Source organism: Thermobia domestica, chromosome 1 (assembly GCF_964235325.1).
Source record: "Thermobia domestica chromosome 1, izTheDome1.hap1.1, whole genome shotgun sequence".
Classification (NCBI taxonomy): Eukaryota; Metazoa; Arthropoda; class Insecta; order Zygentoma; family Lepismatidae; genus Thermobia; species Thermobia domestica.
Window position 1 is genome coordinate 393962384 of NC_137454.1, and position 25743 is coordinate 393988126.

General features: G+C 35.5%; 1 protein-coding gene and 1 non-coding gene across 3 annotated transcripts in view; both read right to left on the reverse strand.

Moving 5' to 3' along the window:
• LOC145665300 (nuclear factor NF-kappa-B p100 subunit-like) overlaps positions 1-25743 on the reverse strand; it is a 441938-nt gene that overhangs the window by 315230 nt on the left and 100965 nt on the right. For both annotated transcript variants that reach the window (XM_081732596.1, XM_081732599.1), the window contains exon 2: positions 25062-25115. In XM_081732596.1, coding sequence (XP_081588722.1) covers positions 25062-25115 — 54 coding nt within the window. The remainder of the gene's footprint in view (positions 1-25061; positions 25116-25743) is intronic.
• On the reverse strand, positions 7957-8028 carry TRNAR-CCG (transfer RNA arginine (anticodon CCG)). The gene has a single exon. It is a non-coding gene; the product is annotated as a tRNA-Arg (tRNA).

Consider the following 25743-nt stretch of genomic DNA (forward strand, 5'->3'; position numbering starts at 1 on the left):
CTACTCAAAACAAATACCGTATTTAAGTGTTACCAAAACGTTGACACACACAAAAAAGTCGCTAAACGGGAGATGAAATGACTCCAAAAAACACTAAAGTTTAGAGCCATAATAGTTTCGAGACAGTTAACACTACAAAGCACTCCATCATATTTTCTTTAAAATCCACAAAAGTTAATGTCCACTTCAGTTTAGCTCACGTTTCTACAGTTAATTTGCTTGTTTTTAATGATATTTTACTTGTTCGTGTCAATGGAAGCTCTACAAAACTAAAACACAGTTGCTATGTTGCAAGAATATTGTGGCTGTCATTAAAGCTGGGTTGTCACTAAACAAGAATCTTTACTGTTTACACATTACAACTTTCTGAAAGCAAGAAAAATATTTCCACCATGCAACACTGCACTCTGGTGGACAAATAGTAAACCTCTTCATGAAAAACGTGTATTTTGGAGCGCTTCCCCTCTCCGTCCAAAAGAATCCGTTGTTTCGGAAGCGGTGAAACTGTTTTTCGCTTTATGTCAGCGGGAGGTCGATAGCGGGTAGCAAGCAAGACGGCCAAGAAAGTTGAACATGGTTTGACTCTTTGCAAGATTAAAAAAATGTTGTATGTCCTTTCAAGACTGTTTACATGGATAAATATTATAGGGTTGCAAGATTTTTTTATGACAGGTACAAGATTCTTGTAAAGTGACAATCCAGCTTTTTTTTTAAAAAAAAAAAAAACCTTGCAGCCCTACAATATTTCTCCTTGTAAACATAGTCTTGAAAAGGACATGCAACAATTTTTTCATCTTGCAAGGAGTCAAACATGTTCAATTTTCCGGGTCGTCTTGCTTTCTACCTGCTATCATCCTCCCACTGACATAAAGAAAAAAAACAGTTTCCCAGTTTCCGAAACGACGAACTCTTCGCTATTTGTCCACTACAGTACAGTGCTGCATCGGTGGAGATATCTTTCTTGCTCACGGAAAGTTTTAATTTTGTAAATAGTAAATAAAAAATGGGGTCGCAAGATTTTTCAATAACATAAAGATTCTTGCAGCATGACAACCTAGCTTAAAGGACATTGAAGGTTGAAATTGTGTCTATAATCTCTTTATGTTCGATTTCTTACACATCAGTATTATGATTGTCTGGCCATTCTCCTATCTTTGCATTCTTCAAGCTATTCCGATATCTGTCCTGAATCATAGCATAGTCTATCTGACATCTTCTGTCGTCTATTGGGGATTTTCTTCCCTTTGTTTTCTTCTATATATTTTCTTATTTTCTTCTTTCTCCCACGTATATTTTCTTCTCTTGTGTTGATTGAACCACCTGTTCCCAACTACTAGTGAATTCTGAGTACAGAAATTGACCAGTTCCTGGAGTTCCGCGGTGATTGTGAAAGTGTAAACACCTCCGATAGTGAGCTGCCGAAGAGGAAGTGGTTAAAGTGGAAAATATTCATCATTCACCATCTACACACATCACATTTAAACACGAAAACATTTAGACGCATTTATAATTAATCTACACACACTCATTTAATTTATTTTTCACTTTATCCAACATTTTCACCCCGAATACCTGGGTAACTGGCCCTCTTCTTCCCGCTGGAACTCGTTCTTGATTTTGACCATTTTCACACCTGATTAAGACCTTACAATTTTTACCTGGATTTGTCTAATTGTTTTTTTCTATACTACAAACTACATAACTAACAATTCATATTTAAATATATATTTATTACTATATGTGACAGGCAATACGACTAGAAAGTCGACCAAAAATTGCAAATGGCGGCTTCCGCCATTTGTAAAATTATTCACAATGTCAGTACAAGTAATTCAATTTAACCACATTTTTAGCATACTTGGCTTAAAGCTGATGCTCCATTAAATAACACCGATAACGGTGAAGAAGACAAGACAAAACCAGTTCCTCTCCCCTTTTCATTTCTTTCACTAAAACCACATTTGCCTACGATACTACCATCCCGTTTTTCTCCTATAACTGCATTGAAATCTCCCATTACGATTACACGTGCACCTCTCTTCTCCCCGTCTATAATTTCTTCTACTTTCTCATAATTTTCTTCTGCTTATTCAATTGTATGCGAAGGCGTCGGTGCAAATGTCTATATCCACTAGATCCTTTCTTTTTCCTTTATGTCTGTATCACCACTAGATCCTTCTTTTCACCTTTAAGTCTTAACACCATAACTTACCATCAACACATTCTACTTTAACTTGATATTAAATTGTCAGTTGTACCTTAATAATGACAGTCATTAAACTGTCATTAAAGCACATTCCTAGTATTTATTGTATATAATTTTCGTAAAGCTAATTTCCTTAATTTATATATTTATTTAAGGCACCGAAGCTAGATAAGAGTTACTTGCGATCAGGGTTTGCTCAAGTGGGCCCAGCCCGAAAAAACCCCGCGGTCCCACGTTAAAACCTATCTGGGTTTTTTGAGCTTTTTGTTAGTACATTATTGGTACAATTAAGGTGATCGCACTGAAAGTGATTTTTATCAGATTTTGGACTTCCTTGGATGAATTTGAAGCTTTCACGTTAAGGTAAACAACAACATTCAACATAAGACTTTTATGAAGTTCTGAATGCACTGAATGAATAAAAATAAATAAATAAACTTAGCTTGAGATAATTATAGAACAAATTAATGTATGGATTATGATTATGTTTATAGCCAGGGCCCGGATTTTGTTGACCTAAAATTTTCTAAAAAGTGACCTATAAAATGACACTAAAATTTCTGTGAAATGACCCTAAAATTCACAAAAGTTGACCTTAAAACTTGTAGTTTTTTAAACGTTTATTTCATTAAAACATTGACATTTTAAAAATATCTATTGGATTTTAATTACCATTTGCACTCATTTTCAAAAGTTTTGTTTCAGTTAGTTGCAGTCAATTGATCATTTGTGTCTTTGGTTTAAAAAAAGCAATAATATTGAAACTAAACTTTGACCAATTTAGTAAATAGCTAAGCATTTCATATTTGAATTACAGATATATATAGGCCTATATCCAGTTAAGCAACATATAAACATTTGATAAGCTGTGATACAACAAACTAACTCAGGAACTTTGTAATCGTCAGAAAATTTAGCTCATATTTTATTCAGCATTGTAGTAGATAACTGTAAACATTATTACGATTTTATTGAATTAGCAGCCTTAATTATATACGAAGCAGCATCTGATACAAAAACAACATGGTCATGCTGGACACCTTCAGGCCAAAGTAGGGATATTGATTTATCGAAAGTCTACATATTGTAAAATGGTTGGCAGATTCCAACACTTCACCAGTTAGCAAAAATATTTTGCTAGGTTCGTCGGCTTTCATTGCTCCAACAATAATATTGACTATATAGCGTTCCTTCACATCACTAGTCTGTCTATAGAAACAAAAATTTTTTGAGTCCAAAGTTCCTCTCTATATTTTTCTTATTGTGTCCTCGTTACACTTTGGCATGTAATTTTTCCTAAAATTCGTTTCGTCTGGAATGGAACGACCTGTATGACGCTCCAGGAAATCCCGCAATTTCACATTATTGAGTTTCCAAAGAGGAATATTTGAAGACACAAAAACTTCACACAACTCTTTTGAAAACTGAGGATTTGCCTTTACTATTCGAAGCACTCTCCACAAGTAACAACTGCGAACACTTGGTTTCATGTTTGTTTTCAACTGCGCGTAAATGTTTTTCGCTTCTGATATGCTTCTGCACAGTGTATCTTTTCTCTGCTGCCACTTTTACTTCACATACTTTGCAAATCAATATTGTACCGTCAGTACTAAAAACATCCACACCAAATTCAGAAACAATCTGTCTTAAATGAGAACTTGTAGATGGTTTAGGCCTCGGCATTCTACATACTGAAAGCATCAATTCACTCTCAAGTTGAAATTAGGAAGCACACTTAAAGAACAAAAGTTCGCAAGTGGAGATTGTATACATCAGAATAATAGATAAAAACCCTGTTTAAAATCTTTGTACGTCTTCTAATCTATTTTTAGTTATTCACTTAGTCATATCCTTTGTGGTAAACAACCTACAACCATCTGCTTTGGCCACTTACGAACCCCCACCCCTCGTCAATCAGCTACAGGTTAGTGTTCATTAACTTGTTAGGAATGCAGTTTCTCCACCCCAATAATCAGGAAGCAGGAAAACAGATAATTTAACTTCGTGTATTTTAAATCCGTAAACAGTTTTCATTTTAAGATTTCCTTATGTAGAAGAAAAAGCATAAAAAGAACATAAGTGACCTAAAAGTTACCTTAAAATATTAAAAATTGACCTGAAACTTCAAAACGGCATAAAGTGACCAAAAGTTGACCCTAAAAAAATATATTTATAGAACCAAGAGTTGATGGATAATGTTTTTATTTGAACTTGCCTTGTCCTATGCGTAACAGAAAAAAGTTGACTTGTCAACAAGACCTGGGCCCTGCTTATAGCCTATTTGAAGTAAAATATACAATTTTATATTTTAGAAAATACTTTCTGTGAATTGTGTGTTTGCCGACTCGGCGAAGCCGACCCACGTCATCCCTCATACATTTGACCTGTTTAAGAGTTTAGGTGCCGGTACCATAGTTGGCGTGGGTCACAGAAAACTTTACCCACGACCCACTGACCCACCACCCACCGTAACCCACGACCCACTGACCCATCACCTACTGTGACCCACTACCCACCGTGACCCACTGACCCACGAAACACATGACCCACCACCCGCCATGACCCACTGTGACCCACCATGACCTACCACCGACCGTGACCCACCACCCACCATGAACCACTCTCATTCACTGTGACCTATTCTGACTCACCAAAATCCATCGTCATCAACTCTGAACACGATCCACGGCCTCTTCTGTACTGACTAAAGAGTTTACACCAGCGGCGTAGCGTAAGGGAACGCCGATATGCCCGGCATCCCCTGTTAACAATAAAAAAATACGTATTTCATTATATATAAATTGTTTGCTTGTTATTATCACAATTATTCCCACTGCAATTTTCTGGATGCGCTCTCTCGCCGTCTCGCCTTACTATGACAAGCGGAACCTACGCATGCGCGTCACTCAGATGCACATTTTCTGTCTTTCCTCTTGTCGGATGCTATGTTCCTTGGGCATCCAGGCCTACTGCAAGCAACGTGTCTTTCGTCTGCTTTCTGTAGAATGCGCATGCGCAGCTACTTCCTTACTTATTCTTTTCATCCCTTGCAACTCTATATTTTGCTTTAGATATACGCTGGCATATTCAAGTATTTCCAACTCTATCTATTTTGAACTAAGCTATAGTTTCTGTACAGAACGTACGAGCGCTATCAAGGAGATAGAACAAAACAGAAATGGTTAGTTAATTGTTTTTTTTTTTTTTTTTGAAGCATGTAGGTTATGTAAATAATAGTATAAGAATAGTTATGCTTTAATCGTAATTAAATGCATCGTAATTAAAAGCAAATTATTAATCTTCTTCTTAAATACACACTATGTCCAGTGGCGTTGCCAGAAACTCTTTGAGGGAGCTCACACACACAAGCATAAACATAAAGCATTCTGTAGAATCACGGTCACCGATCTGGTAGGTCAAGAGAGCCAGCTCTGCCCGCCCCTCGCAAAGATTGCTTGTGCCCTTCAGTCACTGGCACATATCCCGCGGAGATGAGGGGAGCATGTCCCCTCCAATCTTGGAACAAGGGAACTGTGTTCCCTAATAATCCGATTTGAAATTGTGAAGATTTGTATCCAACTGTCACAAAGGAAAGTGAGATGAAATTGATGTACCTTGACTTGTTTCATTCAAGAAAAAAAATGTATTCTTTAATATTTCATTGTCATTAATTATTGTTAGTCTATTTTCAACTATTTGTTTAATTCCTGTATTATGATCATCATAATTTTGCTCAAAAAAGAGTATTGTTGCGCCATACATAGTTGATTTTCTTTCATACTTTTGGGGAAGTCATTATTTATATTATTACAAAACAAGTGTCCTAAAATTTTAATTTGGATCATTGTGGATGCATAAGTAGAAACATATCAATTATAAATATGCATGCATTCAGATTACAGAATGTGTTCACGGCACTGATTTGTAATACTAATTTGTACTACAATTTCATCTACATCGCCTGTTATTTAATATACAACAGATTCGCCTCAGAAATCAGATTCATCTACCGTAATTTGAGTCTCATCTCCCTTCCCCCCAGAATAAGCCTCAGATATGCCCTCCTCCCTCAAATCTACCCTGCTCCTAATGTTGAAGACAACTCTGCTCCCCTGATCCTTCACAGCATTCTTTTTCAACTTCATAAATATTTGAACATCGCTTTTTTTTTAAAAAAATATGGGAACGGTCTTACCCGTCCCCCGAATGTTGAAGACAGATTTACTCAACTGCCTTCAGTACCTGGATATCTGACAACGAAATACATACGCAGAAACAGGCCCCCAGAGTTGGTTTAAGTACTTTCTATTTGCATCTACAAATGATATACGTATACACTTAGGCCCATATTCACGAATGGGGTCCTGAGTTCCGGACCCAAGATGACAAATTTGTAGGGGCGACTTTTTCAAGAACGAGATTGAAGTATGGTATGGGGAGAAAGAAGGTGCCCAAGGGAACTATACTGGAAACAATGTTTATACAACAGTGGGGCCGAGTTTTTTCGTCATAATGGTAGTGGCAAGAAGAAGCTGAGACAATTGCTTATTGGCTTCTAACGTAATCCACGCATTTGCTTCTGTATGTCCCATTAGGCCACCAATTAGGGGGGCCTCCCTTCTAAATTTTGCATAACCCTATATTTCCCCTCGGAATAGCTATGTATGGCTGATTGCAATAATATTGAATCGCGCAAGTGATTAACTTTGGCATCCCCACTTCGTAATATCACGCTACGCTACTGGTTTACACTTGTAATAAAACAAGACTGTGAAATTGTCACTAATCGGAGTTTGAATTTCTAGTCAATCGTTCAAGCATCACTCTGTTACAATAACAGTGGATCTGACCTTTACGATATAATATGGTAAAGTGATTGTCAGTGAGGAAATTGAAACAGTCCGAGGTGGGGGAAATTAATATGTGTCTAAAATATACTTGTATTAAGAGAGTATTCTTGCAAGTGTTAATTTCTGAACGCATTATTCGAAAAGAACCTTCTATTCGCAGGAAAATACCCCTGTACAATATGGAAAAGGTTATGGTTTCTCAGTTCACAGTATTTTTCTCACATAAGATTTGAAAAATCAGTTTTTCATAGTGTATAAAGGTGATCGGGTACCCTATGTGAGAGCATCTCCATAAAGTATGCTCATAATTGTAATTTGTGTAATCACTAAAACACCACGTTAAATTTAAGTTACAAATATGCATAATTGCAATTATTATGAATATTTATTCAAACTAGTTTACTTAAACAAAGAAGAGACTTACTAAAAATTAGGTACAGAGTTGAATAACACAAATAAGCTATTAGTAATACAAGTATACATTTTCCATAACTCGTAATTTTCCACCTTAAAAAAAATCTGGAATCGGGTTTATTTCCTGTTGGTAACTTTTTCGTGGTAAATCCATCCTTCAGCCAAGAAATAACTACCTCGTCTACTTTGAGCGGTGGGCCATTAACATTAATGAACAACAAGTTAGACAATGTGTAGCGTTCAGTCTTTCCCCTACATTTTTTTGAATATTCTGTTTATAATGTTATTGTCTGTTTTCATTTGTTTATGTAATTCGGATTATGGAAAAATGAAATGAAATCATTAAGTTTAACGTCCCACGGTTATGCCGGTTAGGCTAAAGGAAACGGTGATAATGAGAAATGAGTGAAATGAAGAAAGTGGGAGGAAACGGAACAACCCCGAGGAAACCCAAGAGCACGGTGTTTGTCCACCATAAAGTCCACGCGGCGCGAGCTGGGATCGAACCAGGGACCCCAAGCACCGGAGGTTAACGCTCTACCACTGAGCCACCGCGCCAATTCGGATTATGGTTCACTCTTTTGGTTTGTTGTGTTTGTGATTGTTTAACTAGTATCTTTACAATTGTCAAAGTTAGTCTTTATAATTTGTATGCTGTGCTTTTGAAAATAATTTTAGTAAAGAAAGAGAGTAAGTTGAAGTGTTCACCGTCCGGATTTGCGCAAAACAAAAATAGAACAAAAATAAGCATACCATTGGTTTTTTGGTGAAAATTTGCTATTAAAATGAGTTGTCACATGATATGATTTTCATTTTTCAAACTTCACTTTAATTCAAAATGGCGGATTTCAAGATGACTGCTGTCAAGGATACCCTTACCGTATTACTTCCTTCTAGGCATAATATGTATTACCGAAACTTTTATCCACTTATTATCATTAATACGCGGGTTAGAAGCGGAGGTAAGGGACTTACGCACATAGTAAATATAAACAATTAATATGCGTGTGACTTTTCCCCAAATGGGTGTATCTTAAAACTAACTTCACCATTGTCTTCCTGATTAGATTCTAGCCCGAAATTATGTATCACATTACCCTATTCCCATTTGCAAAACTTGACTTTAATTCAAAATGGCGGATATCAAGATGGCTGCCGTCAAGGTCATATCTACCATACGACTTTCCCCTAGGCCATATATGTATCTACATTGTTGTTCTTTCATTAACGCTCTGTTTACAAAGGGTGGTAATGGACTTCTGCAGTAATCACTAATAACCACATCACAACTCTTAAAAATTATAGAAAAATAGAAAACATGCACCATGGCAAAAATTTCTGTCATCACAAATAATGAATACATGTAATCTTTCAGCAAAAGGAATTTCATTGAAATCGGAGCCGGACAATTGGGTGATGTCCCTTGTAAGGAATGCCAGATAACTATATTATAAACGAAATACATGCAGACGGCGCCAAGCACGATTTCGGATTACTGCGCTATCAGCTGTTAACGCCACAGTTAAGTTTGTTCAGTTCAGCTCAAACACTCGAAGTAACCATTTGTGGGCTAGGAAGCATGCGATGCGAAATACGTTTCGAAATTAACGTAACGTACAGTTTGTGTGTTTGAATATATAACCAATATTGAGTCTGCATGTCATCAGAAGCATCCATAAGGAGGTTGGGCATTACCTACAAATGACGGGGGCCCAGATCTTTGGAAGAGGATAAAGTATTTGATTTTTAAAAAAATAATCTTTTAATTTTTCCTAACTTTTCTAGATATTAAGCAAAATGAGCCATACCCAGAGTTGTACTTTAGAATGATTAGCGTTATACTAAAAGCTTTACTACACTTGAGTGCATGAGTCATACAGTAGTCAAACCTTTAGTATGACTAATCACAAGTAACGACTGTGAATACGGCCAAGTTAGACTTAAATACATTGATTTAACGATCTTTTAAACACCCTATAATAAGAATAAAATTTAGTCCTTTGGCAATATAAACATTTGCTGACTTTTGTATTTTGCCTGGCTATTATCACACACATATTATTCAAATACACTGATGAATGATCCCTTTATAGCGTTTCCGAAACAAACTGGAGTATGCAAGGATTAAGGCAGTGAACCCTACAGCAGAAAAACTACCAGAAGTAATTGAAAGTTTTACAAAATACTAAAAGCCAAGGTAACTTGTCTTATGATGGGATAGTACAACGATATTGTATATCTATGCGATAAATTACTTCCATTTTCGTATTTTGATTTTGGACAACGGTGCGTAAAAGTACACAGTCTGTTGAGTAGAAGAAAAAGAAGAAGAGATAATATGTTGTTGATTCTAAAACAGTGGCCCCGAAATCTTACTTACTATAGTAAAGTTTATGAAATATCTTGCAGAATTTTCACATTTTCATGCAAATCCCCCCCCGAAAGTTAACAAAGCCCCCCGAAACAAAATCGTACAAACGCCACTGATTCTCAATATAAAGAAATAAGATTTAATCGTAGTAGCTGAAAATCTACGTTGGTTTTAAATGTATAGACTGTACTCTTAGTTACCGTAATAGCAAATAGTTGTTTAAATGTTGTAATGGAGTTGTAAAGAATAATAAAAAGGTAATATATATATGAGTGACGTGTTTGACTTCACGTAATTTGATCGTGTTGACATATTTTAAAATCTATGCGAACTGTGGGCTAAATGTAACGTGTAAGAATAATAAGTTAATAATCGTTACATTTTAGATGGTGTTTCCGCCCGGGACCTTGAGATTAGTTTTGAAGTAAAGTAAAGCAGTCTCAACATAGTGTTCAACACGGAGTATACTTTACTCAGAAGTAGGAAAAGAATTTATAGAAACATAAAAATGAGTGTTTCTGGCAGGGTTTGAAAAAACCCGGGTATTAAAAAAAAAAAAAACAACCAACCTGGGCCCATGTGGGTTTTCCGGGTTTAATTGGATTTTTTCGAAATATTTCAATCTCTTTGGGATAAAACTGTTAAAATATGATTTACATTTCAAGATTGTCATTGTCACAACTAACGACAATTTTCTATTCACTGCTGTTTTGAAAAAATGGCCGTTATTTTGAAATTTTATATTGGATAGCCACAAAAATCTATACAGCAAATTTAGAATGTCTTGTGCTTCTACCCTCAAAATTTCAATTTAAAAAGTCCGAAAATTGCACCCTGTAGCACGGATACCCGCTATTTTGAATGGCCGCCATTTTGAAATTTTGTGCCGTCAAATTATATACAGCTAATTTAGTCTCTCGTGTTTCTACTCTGACAATTTCAATTTGAAAGACTGAAAAATGTTCTTTGTAGCGTGGATCTCCGCGATTTTGAAAAAAAAAAAAAAAAAGAAAAGAAAAGGAGCCATTTTGTAATTTTACGTTGGTATGCCGCCAAAGTCTATACAGAAAATTTAGAGTGTCTCCAGCTTGTATCCTGAAAATTTAAAAGACCGAAAATTGAACACTATGTGGTACAGGCAGACAAACAAACAAATGTAGATCGAGGAGCCTCAATGACATTCGCCAAACATGAAGACCAAATATCTATATTAATATAAAACAAAGACATACTTCATAAAAATGTCTTATATGAAATAAATATTTTTCAACGTAAAATAAATGGTTTTATTGTTGAAGTTCACTTTCGATGTTTTTTGTGTTCAATTACGGGAATTTCCCGAGCACTTGTTGCAAGACAGTTCTTTTCTGAAAATTAATTTAAAACAATTAACAAAGATAGGCCTATAATTCGTATTTTATAAAGTAAATGTTTCAAAATGTCTTGAATGAAATTAAATATCTTCCAGCTTAAAATAAAGAGTTTTATTGTTGAAGTATTCACTTCCGATGCTTTGTGGGTTCAATTGCGGGAATTTCCCGAACACTTCTTTCACGATGGGTTTTCCCTGAAAATGCAGCTTGCTTTATTGTACACTCATGTCCAAAATTATTGTCGCACATCTATAACTGTCTTCTTGTAAGAATATAATTTAATAATGATTCTACAGGGTACTTTTAATATTGATACTGTGTATATAATCGCGGAATGTATATTTGTGGTAAATTTCATAGGAAAAGAATTATAAATTTGAAAATTATAATGAGTAAAATAAAATGTTGCCAAATGGACAAGAAAATTTTATTTTCGTTCTATTGTTCTTATTTACTGCTCTTTTGACATGAAATTTGCCACATACACGTCTCTGCCGATTATACACATTATAACATTATAAGAAATACCGGCGAATTCGTTATCACATTATGTTCCTAGAACAAAATATTTATAGACATGCGACAATAATTTTGGACATGAGTGTACATCGAAACTTCCATTAACACTGAAGTTTGAGTTCAGCACTTAAAATAGTAAGCGTCACGTAGTCTTGGGAGCTCCGAGCATTAAGCTTCTTAATTTTGACAAGATTTTTTACGCTGTTGCTGGTGTTGATTCTACAGAATGTTTATTTGAAGGGTAGCAACAAATGACTGAACTAAACTGTTGCTGTTGGAAAACCAAATTTTACTGTATACTTTTGTTACCATCAAAGGTAAGAAATAATACTAATAATTTTACTAATGTATTTACATATTTACTGTTAGTAGCGGCACCTATGATCTTAAATCCGTCAACGTGTGAGGGATAACGTCCCTTGGCGGCGACGAGTCAGGAAGCACACTGTTCACGGAAAGTATTTTCTAAAATATAAAATTGCTTATTTTACTTGAAATAGGCTATAAGCATAACCCACACAATAATTTGTTCTATAATTACCTCAAGCTAAGGTGAGTATATTATTATTATTCATTCAGTGCATTCAGAACTTTATAAAGGCCTTATGTTGAATGTTGTTCTACCTTAACGTGGAAGCATATAATTCGCCCAAAGAAAGTTCAGAATCTGATAAAAATAACTTTCAATGTGATCACCTTAGTTGTACTAATAATATACTAACAAAAAGGTCAAAAACCCAGGTGGGCTTTAAGGTGGATTTCTTCAGGTGGGTCCAACCCGAAAAAACACGGTGGGTTTTTTCGGGCTGGGCCCACTTGGGCAAACCCTGATTTCTGGAAATGAAAATATGAATGAAGAAGGTGGTAATGTAGAGCTAACAAGTATGAACTCTTCAACGAACGTGGCTGATCTTATAAAGACAACTTGGTCAGCAAATATCGCAGCAACAGCAAAAAATGGATACTCAGCTAGAGCAAATGTCCCACCAAATAACTCAATCCATAACACATCAACTAACACAACAGGTGAATGCTAAGTTTGAGCAGATAAACCAACAAATAGAACAAACAGATCGTAAGATGGAATAGATTTTACATCGATTTTCTCATGTACAGAGTTCGGTAGAAGTTGTGGAAACTGTAGTTAATGAGCATACTAGTCAGATCAGGGAATTGTAAAAAGAAGTAAATGCGATCAAAGAGAAATTTAATACTCCAAATATTAATCGAGTTCCGGCTATCAAGGGTGAACCTACTCCATGTGTACCCAGATTAGTAGTGGAGGATAGTAATTCATCGGAATGTTATTCAGAACAGGACGTTAGTGAAGCTACTATAGAGAGAAATGGGAGAAGAAATCATCCATCTCACCACCGGAAAAATATTACCGTAAATTCCAAGCATTGTAAGCATACTAATAAAGGTAATCATTTTTGATTCAGTGAAATTAGATCATTAACAAAATTTAGTGGAAAGACAGATGGCATCCAGGCCAGTACATTCCTAGAAAAAATTGAGGAAGAATGTGATTTAATTGGAGTGGACCGATCCAAATTTTTGAAAATTCTACCTCATGTTTTATTACCACCGTGTTCAGTATGGTTCAAAGCAATTCGAAGTAATTTATGTAATTATTTAGATTTTAAAAATGCCTTACTGTCCAATTTTTAAAATAATTTCATGTTGGCCAATAGAGATGCTTTAGTTCGAAATAGATATTATAACCCGAAATTGGATAAGAGTCTCACTGATTTTGTGATATCTGTATATAATGAATTGAAGCTAATTAATCAATACCCACAGGAATCAAGAGTAATAAATAGCATCAATCCGAATCTTCTTACCTTTTAAGTTGCAACAAATGTTGTTTTCAGTACAATGCGTTAATTTCAATCACCTTATTATGATAGTGCAAAATTTTGAAAGTCAATCTATGTTGCAGGCTAATAGTAATCAAAATCAAGCTAATACTAATCGTAATCAAGTTAGTTATGTACCTGTTCGTAATATCAATGTCAGAGAAGAAGGTGTTCTTAATGTGAGAAATAATAATAGATTCTATTGTAACGAGAATAGAACTGAATTTAATTTTAGGAGGAACAGGAACAATAATCGTAATGCATTTAGAAATCAAGCGAATAATAAGTTTAACTTTTCACGAAATGGATTTTATAATACATCCATAGATGGCAGAAGTTCTCAAATAGAAACCAAGGTACAGTGGAAGCAAATAATAGACAGAACTGTATACAAGATTGTGGTGTACAATGTAACTTAACCGAATTCTTTGGCAATGTAACATAAGCTAATGTTGTGGCGTCCGATAAAACATATTCAATTGATTTTTGTTTTATTTTTCTTTAGGTGCCGTAATGATTTTATTTGTAATTCGTACTTTGTTTGAATTCTATACGAATAATATAAATTAATCGTTACATTTTAGATGTTCAGAAGTTTTATCCAAGATTAACATACGTGTAGATACTGTTGAATTTTCAGATTGACTCTTAATACAATAATTTCTTTACTTGTACTAATTCTTGTTACGATATTGATTATTTTGTTTCACTTTGAATATTGTTATAATTTCTTTGTAATTCGTGCTTCTTCTGAATTCTATGCTATTTACTTACATCTATGCCTCGATACAAATATTGTCTATCAAAGCTATGTTAATAATGCCCAAATGGAAGAAATAAGTTATATAGTATGTCAGCATATACTGAGTTTATTCGTCAATGAGCTCCCATAATATTGATTTAAAGAATCTATTTTAGGACCTAAATAATTAATAACTTGATCATATTTTTTTTAATAAGTCCTCTTCGACGATAATTTATAGAATTAAAATATAAAATTGATTTTTAACCGCAAAAACTATGGATTTGGCACTAATATCGGTCATTTGGGGCTATTTTTTTTTACATGTCTCGGTATCCCCCTTCCGCCCGGTGACCCCGGCTCGCAGCCGAATAGGGTGAACTTGGAAGTTAATGCGATCGGAGTTTCACCATTGATCTCAGCGACAACGAAAACTATGAATTCAACTCTAATACCGGCCATTTTCTACTACTTTTACATGTTCCGGTAAAAGCCCCCTTGGTTCGAATTTTAAAAAATAACGCTTCGCCTTGGTCTGGAGTCTGCACCAAGGTATCCTTGACCAAAATTTGGTAACTCTCGATCAACTTGTCTGGTCCCCAGTCCGCACACAGACAGACAGACACGCAAACTCTTTATTTTATTTATATTAGATTAGATTAGGAAGAGAAGTAAGTGAAAACATCCCCTAGATGTAGAATATTTTGGTAGCATGATTAGTATTCTGAAGAACATTATGTGAACAATGAACTGTATGTGTGTTGTTATTAAAATTCAGTATTTGTGGAACTCTTGATGCCTTTTGAAAACAAACAATAGCAGCTTACTTTCCTCCGTTTACAGAAAGAGGGAGAGAGAAAAAGGAAGAAACAAATCACTAAGAAATATTGATTATCATTACGTTTATTTTATTACAAAATTAAGATTTAAGAATCAGACATTTTAAAACCATTTTTAAATGTTCGTAAATTTTTAGTTACAAGACTGCAAGGTATGCAACATTTTAACCATTATGAATCTGAGGTTAAGCATACGTTTATTTTTACAAACAAAACGCTGTAGTATATATATATATATATATATATATATATATATATATATATATATATATATATATATATATATATATATATATACAGAGACTGCGGATTAAAAACAAAAAAATATTCCAAAGATGTACCACTGGCATGTAAAGAATCTATCTATGTGTATAGTGGGCCACAAAAATTCTTGATGTACAAAGTCCGCGAGATAGGCAACCCTACTAACGCCTGCTCCAAGATTAATTTCGACTAGTAGTAGCTAGCACAGCAGAATGAAGTTGTCCCCAACTGTTAAAAGCACAAATCGCAAAGAGTGCTTTTGTGCAAAAGTGGAGCAAAACGCTGGCTGACGAAATGACAAAAGGGGCTTTGGATACTTGTACTCACAATAGTTCTTGTTTGTGATACACACGTAAAATTATATACAGCCACTTAAAAAAATATACGGATACCAAAGGCGCCGATGAGTAGATAGCAGTCGAGGGACTTAGTTAATCTTATACTGTAATTAACTCAAATGAGGATTATATAAACAAGTTTACTCAGTTCAAATAACTATACATATTCGCGTATCACATAATATACGGATAGATTATGCGGTATATATGGTAGGTTATTTTTTAACTAACTCAAAGCTTTGCACTGAGTTTTGAAACTATTAACAGTGGTCCTAACTGCAAATGAATTTAAAATATGGATGGAAGAACCCAACTCCCAATGAAAATTTCGGGGGTCTAACAAGGCCTGAGCTCCTAGGTTCCGCCGCCACTGATTGATACGTAATAATACTTCGAAAGAAGAAATTGTCCGATTTCATTATTCGTTAAATGACTTTTGAAAAATGCTAAATATTGGTATGAAGTAATTTATTTGTAAATATTAAAAATGCAAAATTCAATAACACTCAAACGAGTTGGAGAACTTATCCGTATTAACATATTTCCCGTTAGGTTGCAAATATAATTAAGGGTTCCTGATTTGTATATTTTTTGGGAAAATTTACACATTGAGATACAAAGAGAAAGAGGGAGAATATACTGTCAATAAACAACAATTTAAAAATGTACGAAATTAACCGAAAATATCAAATATAGAACCATTGACAGAATTAATTTTGCAACTCGTTTTCTCCATACACTTTTCTTCCTTTATTCTCAGGATTACATCATCACTGAATTTCTCCACTGGAGATTATCTTTCATTTAGCAGCATCCAACTGGAGCTCAGCCTTGTAAATGAAACATAGTAAAAAGTGAAAACGTCTAGGAGCAGAATCGAACTCGAATTGCTAGATTAGGAAAGCACAACTCTAACTACTCATCCACAGCGTTACTTATTCTGGCTTGCCTAAATAAAGAACCTTTTCAGTTCGTTCAAAATAGTTGCTTGATAATAGTCAAATTGTTTGGCAAATAATAGGAGTATGTAATGAACATTTCCTTTTTGACCAAATGTTGTAATTTAAAGACACCATCGTTTAGAACTAGTCTTCAATTAGTGATGTGAGGTGGAAAATTTTCCGCTATATTTTTCCGGAAAATTTTCGTTCTAAAAAAATATCAGCAATCATAAAATTGGTTGAATTCATGTATAGAAATGTTAAAAATTGAAAGATTGTTTAAAGAATCTGAAAATTTTCATGGCTCAGAGAATTTTCAGTACTATGTAGGAACAAGTGAAACAATTTTTCATGAATCGAAATATTTTCTGTCTTATATGGAAAAATTGAAGAACTTTTTATGAGTCGGAACTCTCTTGAAGCAAAGAGTAAAACATCTTGAACAAAGAGTAAAACATCTATCATCTTGAAGCAAAGAGTAAAACAACTTTTTGTGAATCGCAAAGTTTTATTGCTTTAAAGAAACAAGTAAAAGGAATTTTCATAGATCGGAAAATTTTCATCACGATGTAGAAACAAGTGGAAAAAATTTTCGTAAGCCGGACAATTTTGGATATTATGTATAGTCATGTTAGATGGAAATTTTTCCATTATATTTAACTGCACATCAGTGATGAAAATTTTCCGATTCATGAAAATATACTCCACCTATTCCTACATGGTTGTTTAGCCGTGATGTGAGGTGGAAAATTTTCTTCTATATTTTTCCGGAAAGTTTTCCGTTGTTAACAAATATCAGTGATCAAGCAACAATTCCTCAGTATTCATAAAATTGATTTAATTCACGTATAGAAATGTTAAAAAGTGAAAGATTGTTTCAGGAATCTGAAAACTTTCATGGCTCACACAATTTTCAGTACTATGTAGGAACAAGTGAAACAATTTTTCATGAATCTAAAAATTGTTTCAAAAACTTCAATGCGTTCTTCCCTCAGAATCCACCTTTGATCTTACAATATTAGATTTCGTCAGTTTCATACGCATAAGACATTTTTCTCATAGCTTTACTACTTTTATAGATTTACATACTGCAACATTTATAAATACGCAGATATAATATAAAGTGCCTACTGTAAATTTTTGACTACCCAAAATTCGAGTTTAAGTAACTCATGAAAGCAAATACTGATCATTTTCTGGAAATAAGCATTTATTTACTCATATATTCATTCAGAAGAGAAAGTGAAATATAAATGATAAGGAAGCTGATTTGTGTAGTGACCAACTGAGTGCGTAACAAGTAATGACTATTCTCATGGATACATGTATCATATAGAAATCTCTTCAAGTCTGATACTAAAATATTATTATTATTATTTTACGTATTACTTGAGATGCAAACTATAGTTGAAGTATTGTAGAAGGAATATTGCCTAACTGATAATGCTTATGAGAATTGTTCGATTTCTACAGGGGCGGATCTATTCTTCCCACCCTGGGAAAGCAGTAATTACCTAAATTCCTCTTCTACTCTACAAATAAAACACTGATTAGCATATAGCACTGGAAAAGGATTAAATTTTAAACAGGAAAGTAAAACTATACATATTGTTTTTTCTGTAAAACAGATGATTGTTTATCTTCAGCGGATGACCGTTAAAAAAGTAATGGTACGAAATAATTTCTTTATACGACAAATTGCTGTCGTTTCTAAAGAGAGCAGAAACATAGCAAGTAAACGTAAATCGAAATCTCTGCTAACAGTGTGTTAACATTTTAATTTTGTCTTATGCCTAAAGGTATTTATAAGGTTAGTACAATATTGTCTGTTAACGTGTAAAAATTGCCTGAAGGAAAGTGGAACAGAATACTAAACAGTTGTGCAGTGCTCACTTTAAGTCTAACAACATATATCGAAATAAGGAATGGATTCTGGCTGTTAGCAAATAAAAAATACTTTTTTATGAGCTATTGGAGCAACCAACTGCACATACTGATAGAAACAGAAGCTACTGCTAGAAATAGAAGAGATTTAAATGCTTCAGCAAAGTAAAAATATGCTTCGTAGCAATTGAATCCCGACTATGAACAATTATGACCGAAGCGAGATTTGTACACGGAGTCCATGACTTCACCGTCTGAGCAGCGACTATTTGCTTGCTTTTGCTGGTATATCAATGCATTTCGGGCACAACTTTGGAACATGAACATTGAAGTGAAATAATTAGAATGATGGGATTGACAGTTTGAACTGTCCACTATTGCAACCCTAGTTGGGCATTACAACATTACTCAAACCCCATTTTATATACAATCATTATTATACATTTCATTTTCATAAACTTGCTTTTATCATAACAATACCGATTTCCTAATTAAATTCAATGTAGAGATAATTGTTTAGTTGAGTTGAATTTGAGTTTAGCGTCCTTTTCAGCAGCGAGGCTATATGAGACGGGACCTACTGATTAACATGGAATCCGAACCACATGAGTTCCCGCCGGAATCGAACCAAAGGTATAGATAATTGTGTCTTATATAGTAGCTAATATCGACTTTGTGGTGGACAAACACCGTGCCCGTGGGTTTTCTCGGGGTTCTCCCGTTTCCTCACACTTCCTTTATTCCATTTCATTCACTTCTCATTATCACCGTTTCCTTTAGACTAACCGGCATAACCGTGGGAAGTGAAACTAAAGATTTCATTATGTTCTTTGCTATAAGGTATAAAATAGCTAAACATTTGATGTAAATAAATGAGGTAGATAAGATATTGCAGATTACTGAAATTGCGATTTAATTCAATCTTAAGCATTATACATCTATATGATTGTTCAAGATGCTTTATAAAAATGCTGATTATGAATTATACTATTTTTTCTATGAAATGAAATTAAATCTTTGACGTCCCATGCATGTCAGGTAGATAAAGGAGACGGTGATGATGAGGAATGAATGAAAATTGTGAAACGAAGAAAGTGGGAAAAAACAGGGGAACCCTTATAAAACCCAGGCACACGCGATGTTTCTACCACAAAGCTCACTTTGTGCAAGCTCCGTATCCACGCAAAACACTACTTTGCGTATAGTACACGCAAAATACTACTTATTAGTTTCTTTACAAGGAGTATCTCATGAAAATAACCATTGACAATTCGTTCATTAAACTTCATACAATAACGATACTTTTCGTCAAACACAAATCAACTTCACAATCGCTATTTATTGGCTCCCACCATTCACTTCATTCTAAACTAGTGTTGTAAGCTTACCGGCTATCGATTGAAGTCAGTTTAAGCATGAAGAAAAGGGAATGCGTTTTCAGGCTACATGAATTTGAGATGGGTGATGACGTTGAGCTTTGTAATACAGTATCTCCAACTCTACCAAATTAAATGAAATCTTTAAGTTTTACGTCCCATGGTTTTGCGAGCTAGGCTAAAGAAGAGGGTGATGATGAGAAATGAATGAAATGGTGTAGGGAAAAAAGGGAGAGGAAACGGGAAAACCCCAAGAAAACCCACAAACACGGTCTTTGTCCACCACAAAGTCCACACGGCGCGAGTTGGAATCCAACCAAGGACCCCAGGCACCAAAGGTGAACGCTTTACCACTCAGCCACCGCGACCCTCCAACTCTAGCAGCCAACTAACGCTTTCCATTTACAGTGCAGGACTCATGCTCGCTTACCAATGGTGCAAAGAAGTACACTCATGTCCAAAATTATTGTCGCATGTCTATAAATACGTTGTTGTAGGAATATAATTTGATAACGAATTCGCCCGGTATTTCTTATAATGTTAGTATATGTATAATCGACAAAGACATGTATGAGGCAAATTTCATGTCAAAGAAACAGTAAATAAGAACAATAAAACAAAAATAAAACTTTCTTGTCTATTTAGCAACATTTTGTTTTACTCACTCTAATTTTCGTATTTATTATTCTTTTCTTATGAAATTTGCCGCAAATATACATTTTCCGATTATACACAGAGTATCAGTATTAAAATTACCCTACAAAATCATTATCAAATTGTATTCTTACAAGAAGACAGTTATAGATATGCGACAATAATTTTGGACATGCGTGTTTATATTTTATTCTACCTGTTAGTTTTCATTCAACTGTCAGAAGCATTATTGTGGTACACCAAACAATACTTGCTTTCTCGATTTTTTTGCTTTTCTTTACCACCAGCCAGTGGCGTATTTACGATTTTGTTTCGGGGAGGCACTGCTAATTTTATTCCTGGAAATGTGAAAATTCTGCAAGATATTTTATTTACTTTAATATAGTAAATAAAATTTCGGAGGGGTTGAGCCCGGAAGCCCCCCTTTAAATATGCCACTGCCACCAGCCATCAGCAGCAAGTATTTCTGTTTCAACAGCCGATTCGATTTAATGATTTAATATTAATGTTTTTGATAACCAAACCAATTATTTAAATTATACGCGTTAGTAATGAGTCGTATAAAATTTGTGAGAAAAAATGACAATGTAAAATAAAATAACCGACTATTTATTAGATCCTGACTTGAAAAAAAGAAGTCGGGACTGTGGCCAAAAGGGAAGGACCGTTCTGGCTAAATTGGGAAGTCTGGTAGCTTTACATTCTGATGAGAAAAAAAAACTTCAATTTTAGTATGTATACTGAAAATCACAATCACAATATATCTTACAGAAAATTAATAACAGAAATTTGAAGATATTAGAATCTGTGATTCTTTTGATAGCATGCATCTATTTCTCTCACTGTCTGTTGATTAAGGTTGGTGTAAAGGGACAAGTTTTGCCGATAGATGTCACTACAGTCTCCGTATCCCTCTCATGTATTTTTTTTACCATTCACAAAAATTTACGATTTCTCTTATAAATTTCAACTTACAGACTTCAAACTTTGAGGAAAGGAACTTCATAACCTATTGAAGGCAACAATCCCTGCCGATATTTTATTTGTAATTTTCTTCATTGTTGAAATAGCTTGATTGTTGAAATGAATATACTAACCTTTAACAATGGAACTGTTTCAACAATGAAGAAAATTATAAATTATAAATCGGCACAGATTGTTGCCTTCGATAGGTTATGAAGTCTCTAGGTTGAAATTTGTAAGAGAAATTGTAAATTTTCGTAAAAGGTAAAAACTACACGAGAGAGATACGAAGACCGTAGTGACATCTATCGGCAAAACTTGTCCCTTTACACCAACCTTAAACATAAGTAAGAAGAAGGAACACGGTGACTCAGTAATAGAGCGCTTACCTCTCTTACATGGAGCTCCTAGTTCCATACAAAGTCATATGAGTCTCGTGAACAACGTCCTGTCCGTGTTTTTTTTTCAGGTTCTACTGTTCCTCCTACACTTTCATTCCACCAATTCTTTAATGATCATAAAAACGAAACCATTTGGCGTAACAGGCCAGCTTGTAGGCCTAAGTCTGCTCCAGCGCCATCTGCTAGCGACCGGCTGAACTACATCCAGACTAGCGGCGAGCACGTGGTCAGCCCTCTGCGATGCCCTGTCCCTAACTGGCGCATCAGTAGCTTCCTAGTTGCTCTAGTGTATGCTAAGTCTTGCTTTTACTAGGGATGGCCAGAACCGGTTCCTGGTGGAACCGGTTTTCGGGTCTGAACGGATCCGGTTCTAGAAGATCCGGCTCTGCAACCGGTTTTTCGGATCCAGGTCTGGAACCGGTTCTTCATTCCTGGCAAACTCATTTGGCTAAACAACCACTAGTGGACCAAAATTCTTTTCTGGGGGGCACAAGCGGGTCTGGGCGGGGAAGGCACAAGCGCATGGTCCTCTTTGCATTTTTTTTTAAGGTGAACTTTGTGCCTCCTTTACGTGGTTTTCGGGGCTTTCGGATCCAGGTCTGGAACCGGTTCCTAAGATCCGGTTCTGGAACCGGGTTTTCAGATCCAGATCTTGAACCGGTTCCTAAGATTCGGTTCTGGAACCGGGTTTTTGGATCCAGGTCTGGAACCGGTTCCTAAGATCCGGTTCTGGGACCGGGTTTTCGGATCCAGGTCCAGAACCGGTTCTGAAAACCGGATCTCCGAAACCGGTTCCGCCGGAACCGGAATTTTCTGGCCATCCCTAGTTTTTACATGACTCCCCAGTTTGCCTCACGACCCTGGGTGGACGCCGAAAATTGGGAAGCACCAGCTGGGAATCGAACCCGGGACCACGCGGACATGAGTCTAACTCTCTAACCACTACTAGTAGGCTACAGTGTTTCTTCATGATCATAACTTTCATTTTATATCCGACTCGGTTAGCCCACAGGGCATACATAACTGCCGACCGTAGAACTTGAAATTTCATTTTATCTAAATTAGAAACAAACAGAGTATAACAAACTATTTATTTATCCTTTAAACAAAGGTGATACAAAATGGAATTAATGCATATATGGTAAGGATAAATGTAATTAACGGGTGAGCTAGTCAACTGTGCCGGTTTCTGTATAACTTTGGGGAAGGGGTGTGTGTGAGCCTGGATTGTCATTTATCTACGCAAAAATATCCAGTTTCTGGGGAACCCAAGTAAACTTTGGAAGACGAACCCCATCGGTGCCCTTGCAACTTGTGGTTATCGGTATCCCTAATGTTCCATAGTTTAACAATTAGAAATATTCAAATATGTGAACTCTTTCTATACATCCATTCCAGTGCAAAGAGTTCTTTCACATTCCTGGTATTCCTCACCCCCACAAACTAACTAACTCTATGGCCTATGGAACCCGGAGGTTCAATGTCGCGTTCACAAAAGTTCTCCACTGACTTCTATCCTTAGCTAAATGAATCCAGTTTCTACTTTGGTTTCCTATTTCTGCGAGATCCATCTTAATATTGTCCTCTCATCTGCGCCTAGGTCTTCGTAATGGTCGTTTCCCGATTGGTCTTCCAGTTAAGACTTTGAAAGCGTTCCTACCTTCTTCCATTCTGACTACAAGACCTGCCCACCTGAGCCTCCTAGATTTGATTATCCTACACTAAATTTGGGTAAACCGTATAAATTATGTAGTTCCTCGTTATGAAGTTTTCGCCATTCCCCATTCCCGTTCCTCTTGGGTCCGAATATTCGTCTTAGGATATCGTGCTCAAATACTTTCACATGACAAACATCTTGGCATTTGAAGGCGGCGCTCCAAGTTCCCTTTAAATGCTGCTAGCAAATGAGAGGCCAGCGGTATTGCCTTTTATTTTGTACACATCCACGTCTATCCTTTGTCACCTGATCGCACTGTAGTTTGTCTGCTTAGCCATAGCCACTCCCCTTTACCACTTGGCAACGTCGCGCCAGAGCTTGCGTTTTATTCGTTCAGCTGAAATGCCAAGATGTTTGTCACAGGTTTTAGTACCTATTTTTAGGTACTAAAGTAGAGTCTTCGTTATTCGATTAAAAGAGAACCAATAAAGCTTTTTACTTCGTTTTTCTTTTCAAGTCTAGAGGCATTGTAGAACACGTTACGTATGGGTTGACACCTTTCTGCGTCGATACATAGGGCATGATGACTCATAAATTTTAAAAAATATTTTTGTTAAGAGTATTTTAGTTATTTTTGACACGCTTCCTTTTGCACCAAGAAGTTCGAAATTTCGCACAAACATTCAGTCCACCGAGTAGTATTTATCAGATTTTTGTCAGATCTCTGCGCTAACACAGGACGGGTCCAGAGGTGCAAAAAGGTAAAGAAAAGGGATATTTTAACAAAAAATCCCTTTTTCGCGCTTTTTCCTACCTCAGATACATGATGGAGACATTTAAATGGTACTGTTTGAAAGGCTGACCTATTCTGAAGAGAATGAGGTACAAAATATGACCCTAGGATAAATGGAGATGTCTCAGGAAACTTTTTACCTGAGATCAGATCTTTTGCGGTAATTTGGGGCGTTGTGGGGATCATTGGTAAATATTTATCCCGCTCTTACTATTCAAGATAGAAACTTGAAACTTTGTACACACACTTAGCCTACCCCGTAGTATTTTTCAGTTGATTTTCAGGTCTCTGCGTTAACACAGGGGGAATCCAGAGGGGTTCAAAATTTGAAAAAAAAATCAGAGAAAAATCACGATTTCCCTCAAAGTTTGCCACCTCCGGGGCATGATAGAGAAATGTGAGTGGTACCGTTTGAAAGGTTGCTCTATTGTAAATAATAATAATAATAATAATAATAATAATAATAATAATAATAATAATAATAATAATAATAATAATAAATAGGTACGAACCATAACCCTACGATAAATAAGGATGATGTTGTAACCGCTGGACTGAAAGTCTATAATTTATCTTTAAAAAGCCGGAATTTAAAAGAGTTAAGTAAGCACACTTACCTCCGTCCTCAAGTCTTCCGTTTTCCGTCCTCAACAGTTTGGTCGGGGAATTACCTGCAAGGAATAACAATGAGAACTGTTATAAACATGGACAAAACATATTACGTGATTCGACTGAAAAAAAGTTCACAGTCTCAAGTCACATTATCAGAAAGATCTCACAGAGCCGGTGCAACGACATTGCGCAAATTTTTCTAAAGATTAGATCGTTGATAATCTAAGTAATTTATGTCTTATTAACGAGGAGCAGAAAGTGCTGAAATTGCGCAAATTTCCGCCGCGACGTTGCCAACAACAGGATTTAAGGAATTGTGTGAAATTTTGCATCGAAATGAAATGTATAAAGCTATTCCTTTATGAGATATATTTTATTGCATTCTAATATTTACAAAGCAACATACTTATTTACAGAAAATTTCATTTTACAGTTTGAATGCTTGAAATTTAAATCCTACAGCTTTTAAAAATGTCATACGTGCCTTCTCATAGTTTCTCTGCGAATTCCTGAACTCAGCATACTTCCTCATGACAAACTCGCTCCTTTTGACTTCTGCTGGTCTTTGGGCCTTTGAAATTCCTTTTAATATGGACGTTATTTTCATGGCAGTTTCCGTTTGGATCTCTAACAAAGCAGAAATCACCGTATGAATATCAGGAGCAGGGAAGTAAAATTGACTATTAT